The sequence below is a fragment of the Haliotis asinina genome, chromosome 14 (assembly GCF_037392515.1).
Source record: "Haliotis asinina isolate JCU_RB_2024 chromosome 14, JCU_Hal_asi_v2, whole genome shotgun sequence".
Classification (NCBI taxonomy): domain Eukaryota; kingdom Metazoa; phylum Mollusca; class Gastropoda; order Lepetellida; family Haliotidae; genus Haliotis; species Haliotis asinina.
The window spans coordinates 41,208,084-41,217,859 of NC_090293.1; the positions used below are offsets into that span (position 1 = coordinate 41,208,084).

At 41.1% G+C, this 9,776-nt stretch overlaps 1 protein-coding gene across 1 annotated transcript; it reads right to left on the minus strand.

Annotated features, from left to right (window-relative positions):
- Nucleotides 1-6,729: 6,729 nt before the first annotated feature.
- LOC137261010 (tektin-3-like) lies at nucleotides 6,730-9,776 on the minus strand. Its single transcript, XM_067798626.1, has 9 exons — nucleotides 9,628-9,776; nucleotides 9,197-9,375; nucleotides 8,997-9,082; nucleotides 8,678-8,815; nucleotides 8,382-8,452; nucleotides 8,006-8,149; nucleotides 7,689-7,911; nucleotides 7,230-7,384; nucleotides 6,730-7,117 (listed from the first exon to the last, which is right to left on the minus strand). The coding sequence occupies exons 1-9, from the start codon at nucleotides 9,774-9,776 to the stop codon at nucleotides 6,886-6,888; spliced, it is 1,377 nt and encodes a 458-aa protein (XP_067654727.1). The 3' UTR covers nucleotides 6,730-6,885.

Below are 9,776 nucleotides of genomic sequence, written 5' to 3' on the forward strand. Positions count from 1 at the left end.
ATGGTGTCCAAACCACCTATCGCCTGGAAGGCAATTCTTGGCTCATCTAAATCTACCCCGAACTTTCCACCCGGGTCGGATTATCTCATACTGGATATGAAACTTGGTAATCGCATCAAGCGCACCCAGTGTGAAAACACCATGGCTATAATCGGTGTTGAGCTACGGAACCCAGTCATAGCGATTAGTGACTGACGTGTTGCAGAGGGTCAAGAACAGGTTAATGTCATGCATCACCGTCTGACCCGATGACGTCATGGCCATAGTTTTAAGATTATCAAAAGAGTATCAATACAGTTTGTACCTGCGAAGCTAATCACTGCTCCCGGGAATTATGCAGCAACTAATGAGATAAGCTTTTAGTGGTATCATGAGATGAAATGTAAGACATAAGCGGTAAACTACTAACAATATCTGCATGTCTCTATGCTCTACTGGGACAGCAGTGTTACCAAACATGTTCTTTGTTGACCAGAATAAGACCACTCGCTTTTTTTGTATTGTTTGCCCTAGTAATCTTAATGCAACTCTGCTTGGGTTCATCCTGTTAAAGTGGACTTTTCATGTCCTTCAAATTGCCCTATAATCCACAGCAATACTGGTGAGTAGATGGCAGGAATAAATCAAGAAAGCATGGCTGGAGAGAGAGAGAGAGAGAGAGAGAGAGAGAGAGAGAGAGAGATGCTGATTAGAGACTACGGAGATTTGTTATCGTTAAAAGTATTAAAACACTAGGAATATGAAAAAGTAAATGTATTTCCATTATAACTACTTTCAATTGTCATTATCGAAAGACAAATGTAATGTAAAATAAACCTTTCGATATATTACATATTGGTTAATTTCGTTAACAGGCAGCTTTCCTATTCACGTAACTGTTCTATGTAGGGGATTTCAGTTCATAGCTAAACTTTGTTAACTATCTGTCGTTTTAACTTATGTTATATCTGGGATTACACGTCAACAGTAAAGTTCTAGTACTTTTTCTTGGGTTGAGTCCCATCCTAGTCAGGCACCTAGTCGCCAGCAAGTCAGCCGCCTAGCTCACTCAGTCACTTCCACAAAAATGGAAGTCGGACAACTGCTAGTCTAGATTCTGATGGTGTTGCTTCGAATCCCGTATGGGACTTCACTTAAAAAATGCAAGAATTTATACTTTACTAATCCCCAAAATAACAGATGTTACATCGCATCGTATCCTTTTAGTTGTGGTTGCATAGCAACACAAGATAGCAGCCAAATACTGTCATATGCAGTATGACGTTTCAGTGATGATACAGTGTATACGATACTTAAAATGCCTCTAGAGTCACATGGACTTTGGATGATTAGGTTGATAATTAAACACATCGTCAGTTTAAAGCCTACATATTGACGACACGTACCTTCACTGCTAATTATTTACAGATATTAAAGGTACCAAACATACAAATTCAAATAATCCTTGAATTTGATGCCCTCATCAGTTCTTTTAAAATATTTAGCAGTATTCGAGCAATATCGACACGGGGACACAAGGAATCTGCTTCACACCTTGTGCCCATGTGGGGAATCAATCACTATATAAAGTCCTATAAAACACCTATATGTAGTGATGAGTTTGAAAGATGGCTGGTGCCACTCTTACCTGACAGACTACAGGTGTTCCTCTGTGGAGACTGAGACTTGAAGGACTGAGTGCCAGACACATACAGACCTACGTTTATATACCAAGTTACCTTAGAGTTACCGTCTTATCTCCTAGTCCTCTTAACGACAGGCCTAACTACACCGTCACTGCGTGAAATCTGGCTTAAGCAAAACAGTTGACAAGCACACGCTAATACAGACCATCATGTGTTCGACGTCCAGCAATCTCATATACAAAACAAGTGAAAGCAGTGTAACCGTGAGTTGCATTTGTTTAAACGTTAATGGGACTGTTATTAAGAAATGAAATACCATTACTACTGGAAAAACAACAAACTCTGAATATAGAATAAGAAAAGCAATCCATGGTTACAGACATGTTTAGAAGAGGATATGAAAAATGTGTGCATACCGAAATATGAGTCTCATTAACCTATTCAAACAATGACCTTCTTTTCTGCCGATCCGATTTTTCTCGCGTGAAAGTGAAAACAGACATCACAAACAAGTTTGGATATACTGAGTTCCAATTCATTGTTCCATAAGAAAACGGTATTTACAAATGAATTTTAATTTTAAACTTTATAACACCGTACATTTCTATATGTTATGTCGAGGTTTAGGCAGCATACCTTAACTAAGACGTTACACACCATCCCTGTTTGATGAGGTCGTAAAATGATTCACTGGTTACACCTGATATGTGTTTTTGCGCTTATTCAGTGTAGTTCTGAAACGCACAGTGACTGATATAATATCAGTTCCGTACCAGATCGCTAAACCTTTCTAGTGGTAGACCCTTATTTTGAGATTTCCACGATTTCCAGGTTTCCGTTTGTCAGAGCTCACTGTACGACGAGTTTGCAAGGATTAGAAGGCGCTTAGTGTTGCAATATACGAGAGTAAATGTATCAAAACATACTGAGTAATACATACTTTTCCAGTTAAATGAATTAGTCCCCAAATTCTGGACTGGTTATTGCATTAGGTTGCGCAATAAGACGGAAACCCGTCAACAGGACCCGAAACCCGACTGTTGTGCGTAATCACAGGCAAGCTGTAGCGCAAATGGTGTTGCGCAGCATAGAGAATCGGATAAGTCTGCTTATATGCGACCGAAGCCGAGCAACGTTGGCAACGTACTTACCAACGTGCTTCGGATCGAAAAATATTTTTTTTGTCAAAATAATATACCATCAGTGGTACGCTCCCATTTCCTCACTTGGTTGTACTGTCAGATTTCCTACCACATGTGTAATAATTACTCACGTGAAATATGTTTTATTCAACATTTTAAGCGCTACTCTTGGTATTCAGATCGTTCTTCGCCTCCCTTACCCCTGCCAGCTTCCGGTTGAACGGAAAGTACGTTTCCAACCTTTCCTCCCTTTGCTCGCATGTAAAAAGACTAGACATTTTCTCTATGCTGCGCAACCCATTTGAGGTACAGTTTGCCTGTGGTGTAATCAATGTTTGGACTTTCAAGCGGTAGTAACTGTAATAGTGTAATCAGAATGTTTGCAGTTAGTGAGATTTTCGTAGTGAACTACATGTGAGCGGTGATATTTTGAGAAGTGGAAATTTGTTTCCTCTTGGACGACTCGATGGAAAGAAATAAGATGATCACATGATATATATATGTGTGTGTGTGTTTGTGAGTGTGTTTGTGAGTGTGAGTGTGTGTGTGTGTGTGTGTGTGTGTGTGTGTGTGTGTGTGTGTGTGTGTGTGTGTGTGTGTGTGTGTGTGTGTGTGTGTAATAGTTTCAGAATGTCATTTACAAACCAAACCAACGAAGAAATATACGTCTATATAACGGAAGCAGTGGACCGCAGACTAAATCAGAAATTTTGTCATTCGTCTTAGCCTTGAAATGAGGAAATCATCATGTCCACCAGTCGACACAAAGACAGTTGCCCGATATTGCAACGTTCATCAGAGCACCATATCTCGAGATAGTTTTCCCGCACGCCAATTCAGACTAAGATTGAACGACAAGCAGCCGTCCGATGCTGTGGCAATATGCCAGCAATTACACGGCGAGGACACCGGAAATGGGCTTCACATTTGTATCCAAATACTGAATAAGTTCATTGCACATAAGTTCTGACAATATTTTTTTGTTATATATCATTGGAAATACAGATGCAGCAAAAATTCATGGACAAGTTTATGAAAAGAAATATCAACTTTTCAATTTCCCAGCTGATCAAGTTGCACAATTTTGACGATCTACGTTTGCTGTTAAAATATTATCGTATACGTTTCTAGCTAAAATATAAGCTATGCCTGACATCTGGTAGCTGTCTGTATGATATGGCGCTACATCAGTGGGTAGTAGAGCTATAAGGGCGAGGAAGGGTGAGTGACTTCTCGAAGACCGACTGGTCTAAAGACTATGGAATGGAGTGTCCAATATTATATTCATACACAATATGGTCATGGTAAATCTGGCGAATGTATGTATTTAGAGGTAGGTAACATTTGAAGTCAATGACATAAATAAAATTGCAAAGCTTGTAATTGTTCAATAAGGTAAAATGTACATAACCAAATGACAATATGCTGAAACATGCAGAAGAATTATCCCGTTTCATTTTACCCGAGTGCTAGACGCTGAAAAACAAACTTACCAATGAAATATATATGCTGGAATGTCATGCCTTCTATACATGTACTACTCCCCTTTGATGCGAATCCCACGAAGGAAGCGCCAGAGTACAGGCAATGTTGTGACTGTACCTTGTATACCAATCTAAACCACGTGTTTACAACATCAGTGATCAGTACCGTGTCTGAATGCATCTGTCATACACGAACACTGAGAGCTACTACCAGCATATAGTTACTGATCTGGTTGCTGAGTGTTCCAGTTGCTTCTATTCTCATGCAATTGGAAGAGTTTTCATTACAACCCAAGCGTAGAATTTTACTCATTTGGCAATTTGTTTATGTTAAATGATAACGTCAGTTTGTCTGATCTGACATTGACATTAGCTTAAATGTTCTTATTAGATGTGAATCATTTACACCTTTTCTGTTAAGTATGCCACTTAATTTAGAGGTCACTGTTCGCTCATTCATGTATCAAGGGCTCATGAGGAAAAGGCGTCAAACTAAAGGCGCACACAGATTTTTGAAACGTATTGTTTTCCGAAAGTACTGTGCCTGGAAGTGTATTTAACTTATGACGATATCAAGATGTGTGTGAATGTCCAGTTTGATGTTTAACTGCATCAGGTATGTGTTTTCAGCAACCTGAAATCGTCATATTTGATGGGTATTGCCTGTACTCCCACAGCGACTACATAACTAAAGGAATAACAAAGCACATGTTATAGCACGGTGCAGTTCGGACTCTGAACTTCATTTCCTACCACTGTGTGCTGCTTAAGGTACTTTGACACGTTGTTTTAAAGGCAGACACTATACTGGCAATTGCATATACTTTCAAAGCGAACAAGTAGTTAGGAGAATGTGACTTTCTGGTTTTCATCTAACTTTTTCATTTGATCGGAAGTGCATTGTCTTGGTGGATATTCTTGATTTCGGTTGTGTAAGGTGCAGTAACTCAGAGTGGCGTCATCACGCTTGAAAGTCATGAAATGATCTCTGTTGCCAACTGGAACTGGCCGAGAAGGACCCACCTCTGTTTCCATTCAATCAATCAGTCAGTCATTACAGTACTGAAGAGGCCATAAGCCCAGAGTACATTTTACATCAGTAGCAGAGGGTGCAATATATATAACTTTATAGTAATATCACAGCTGTGACATTAATGTCTAGAAGATATTTTTCTGTAACGATGGATGTTTTAAAACAGGGGTAATGGTATAACGTATTGTATGAAGATAATGAAAAGTGTCACTTTTGAAAATACATATCTTCTAGCCTTTGTGTAAGATTATATATAAAATGTTGTGTAGCTGTTACTTTTTGTTCTCTCCATATGCAATGATAGCCGCAAGACTGAAGTATCTTTCTTACACCAGAGAGTTTTTACCTCTATCGTCGTACAGTATCATCATGTTACAGCATTTTGGGGGAGTCTGGTCCTTGGCATTTGAAGCAATCTTATACAGTATTTTATTACTTTATATAGGCAGATATATACTCATGATACCTCACACATTCGCCATAAACTGTGACATTTGAGGTGTTTAAGAATCTTTTGCACGCATAAAGATGTACCTTTTCTATAGTGTCATAGATTTCTTGGCCCCTCCTTCTGCACCATAGAGTAGAATAGGAGTAGAAAAAGGTGTCAAAGCTAATATTTGGAAGAAAAAGTACACGCAAGTATTTGCAATTTCTTACAACCTCTAATCTTTTACCTTTATAAAACCATTTTTCCCGTGTTGATAATTTTCCTCCATTTTTGAAAGCTATGACCTTTGTCTTATCAATACTGACATTCAGTTTCCATTGTTGACAGTAGTACTCAAGTTGACCTATCAGATTTTGAAGTCCAGATATTGCGCTCTCGAACATTACAATGCCATCAGCTAAAAGAAGAAAAAGCTTAATAGTTTCTGGATGTAATTTGATGCCGTCACTACAGTTTTCATATATTTGTAGCGATAGTGCGTTGATGAAGAACGAAAACACACATGGACTTAGTATACACCCTTGTCTTACCCCAATGTTACAGCAGATGGAGTCAGCTAGGTTATTATTGTTTCGAACACAAGCCTTTACGTTGTGATATATGCAACATAGTAGTTAACAATTGTAGTGCTGATGCCTTGTGATTTATATAAAACCTCTGTTTTATCACCTCTGTCAATCACGGTGATTCTAAAAGAACTGTAATGCGCATTCTAACCATGTAACTAACTGGACAGACATAGCATTACACTCTGTCCGTGGGGAGTCCAGTTCAAAGCGCAGTGTGCAAAGGGCAAAGTCGCACATAAAGTCTTTTGACAGCAGCTTTCCAAACGTACTCATTGCGCCACCCATACAGCGTCAAACAAATCCAATGTCCCGTTTCTTGTTGTCTCAGGAAACAGTGTCCAATGCAGTTAGTTGCACTGATGTATGATCGTGACTGTTTACCATGTTCTCAAAGAATAAAGGACATCACGTATTAGTTTATATCATTTTTATTTGAAAACATGTACAGCTATCAAGATAAAGAAAACAGGTGTGATAATTTACAATGTTTAATGTACTTGCTGATGTATGTACAGACTGGAACTCAGACGAATGAATGCTGACTGACTAGAGTCGATTTATCATTGTCCTGATGCAAGTCCCTAACATGTTGGCATCTGGAATATGGGTCCAACTTTGGGGTCCATTGGGAATCCTTTCCTCATTCCCATACACCATTGGGAGTCGATACGAAGACTGTTCTCCTTGACGGAGATGTCATGTTCTAGAGTGGCCTTGGTCTTCATGAGACGCGCCAGAGACATCTCGGAGGTCTTGAGACGTTCCTTCAGAATGCGGACAGACTCGCGGATCTCGCGCACTTCATTTTGCAGCCTGCAGTTGAAGAGAAAAATGTTTAGCACTGATTCAACTCAGGACTAAATATTATCTATGTTCATACTTTAGTTATGGGGTGTTGTGGTTTTTTTGCGGGAAATCTACTCACGAGATCATGACGGGGTCGTTGCAGAGCTCCACATTGATCCTCCTGGTTCGCTCGTCAAGACGACTCTGGGACACCTTCATTGGCGCCTCCTTGTCCTTGATAGCCTTCCTCAGCAGCTCAATGTTCTTCTCCATGTCAAAGATCTCCTGCATTGTCTGGAAGAAAAGGAAGAAGAGTTCTTTTTTAATTTTCGGAGTGCGGGCGTCATGTACTGAAAACTAACTCTAGCGCATTTGGTTTTTTTTCATATTCGGCAGATTTATTCAAACTTGTCAAATCTGGGCAGTTGTAATTTGTAGAATCAACTGGGTTTTCCCTAACAAACTGTGGCACTTTAAATGACTGATTTTCCCTTCTCTAGTACGAAATAATTTGGAAATGTCTGGACCAGTGAGCCAGTATGTGGCTCAACAATCACTGCGTCCTTGAAAAAGACTGCTCATGCAACTTGTAACTCACCCTCTGCAGGTGAGCCTGTAGTTTGTTTCTAGCGTCTTCTGACTCTCGGATACGGGTGTTGAAGTTGTTGTTGACGGTGTTGAAGTTGCTCCACATATTGGTGGCGCACTCACGGAGGCAGGTGTCGATGGCCCCGCGGAGTTTCTCGGACGACGCCCTCTCCTTTTGAGAGCGTGCGATGTTCTGTTGGGTGTACTGCGCCCAAGATGCTGGGAGGGTGATTCTACAACAGAGAAAGTCAGTAACAGATATCTCATTCGGAATACTTACAACCACAGGGTGTCTTAAGAAATGTATTGAAGTGACAGTTCACTTACGTGTTGTCGATGGCCTCAATGCCTGGGTAGTACCCAATTCCAGCTGAACTATTCTTGAGCTGTTGCATGCGGTCATCCAGGTTCTGGGCGTGGTGCTTGTCCTTGGCGTCGATCTCCATAGCGTGTTGGGCAGCGCGGTTCATCCTGGTGGGGAGAAAGTAAAGAGAATGTAATTGCTAAAAGGCTGACACCTAAATACTTCTTATCATATGCATTGCATCTGGAGAATTCAATCACTGTCTGATGTTTGATAGGATGGTTGTACGATTTGATTTCGATGACTGTTTTCCGAATATGTTGTGATTACTTATCAACCACCATGATGTATCTGTATCATAACAACAACAGTCGCTGTTTTCTCATGTTAGCGACTCACTTGATCTGGATGAAAGCCTTCTCAAGCACCTGCTTCATCTTAGTCTGGCACTTCCTGATGACGTCAACTTCCTGGCAACACAGTGATGTACACTCATTGCAGATGCATTCTTTGATGACTGAACTTTAACTTTTGACGTTTAACACCACAGTAGTTACACAGATGTGTGTGTTACAGTGACACTAGCAGAAGCTTCATGTTGATAAGTGTTTGTCACACTTGCTCAGTGTAAATGTGTTACGGAACTCTAAAGATGAGGTTGGAATGATGTTAACAGGTACTGCTCGCAGACTGACCTTCACAAGACTCTTTTCAACTTTATCATTTACGAGGTCAATGCCCTGCCTCTTCTCTCTGTGCATGAGACACTCCTCGGCCACGTGCAGGGGGTTGGCGGTGTCAGCGAGGGCCCTCTCCAGGGTACGCTTGTACTCCTGGAATAATTGAGAACATGTTCATACAGAATTCAAGGTAACAGTAACAGAAGCGTATCATGGTCACTGTGTCAGTTTATCATTATGGTCACTATGTCCCCTCAAAGACGAACAGGTGACTACCCTGTGGTGTCTGATGGACACAATGCAGTTGATCACTCCGCATGACTCGACACCTCACCTTCAGGTTCTCTGTCTCGGTGGCCATGGCGCTGATCTCATTATTCAGTTCGGTCTTCCAGAAGGCGATGTCATACACACGATCCCCTACAAGGGAAAGGTTATATTCAGTTGATCTGTATCATTCTAACTTGGAGTGACTTGTGTCTTTACATAACTAAATTGGTTTCATCAAGAGGAAGGGACTATAAAGTGACTCACCTAGCCTCTTGGTGACATCAGTCTGTCTGTTCCTGGTCTGTGCATCCGTTTCCTTCACAGTCTGCCAGGCGTCAGCGCGCACCTTCTCAGCAAAGGCCCTCTCCTTCTCCGACATACTGAAGTTGACGTTGTTGGAGAGGGACCAGTCGGAATGGGTGTAACGGGCGTTGACGCTGTTGCTGTTGATGATAAACGAGTAGGTATATCATAACACTGTACATGATGGAAAGGAATGTGACGAGTAAAGAGTAAAGATCTGCACAAGCACATTTGATAGTACTGCTGGTACTTTCCATTAGGTCGTGTTGAGATGACGGGCTGAGTAGTGAGTGGATATGCTGACCACAGACGTATGGTTAATTACAAAGGAAGTTCAGATCTGAGGGACATCAAGGATGTAGTGTGAGACAGAGGGGATAAGATGAACTCACGTGGCTGGGTTGAAGTACGACTTGGCATGAGCCCCGCCTGCACCACCAAGATGGCGGGTGGCCGTCTTGTCGGCCACATAGGGCAGGACTCCCATCATTGGTGTAGCACTGCTGGTTCGGTCAAGGGTTGGGAACTCGTATGAAGACAT

Bases quoted from the DNA above. Each gene is read 5' to 3' on its own strand.
- LOC137261010 (XM_067798626.1), bottom strand. From the start codon at position 9,776: ATGTCTTCATACGAGTTCCCAACCCTTGACCGAACCAGCAGTGCTACA. The intron at 9,376-9,627 runs GTGAGTTCATCT...TATCATCAACAG, and splicing joins TCGTACTTCAACCCAGCCAC to CAACAGCGTCAACGCCCGTT. The intron at 7,385-7,688 runs GTGAGTTACAAG...CTTTTCTTCCAG, and splicing joins TACAGGCTCACCTGCAGAGG to ACAATGCAGGAGATCTTTGA.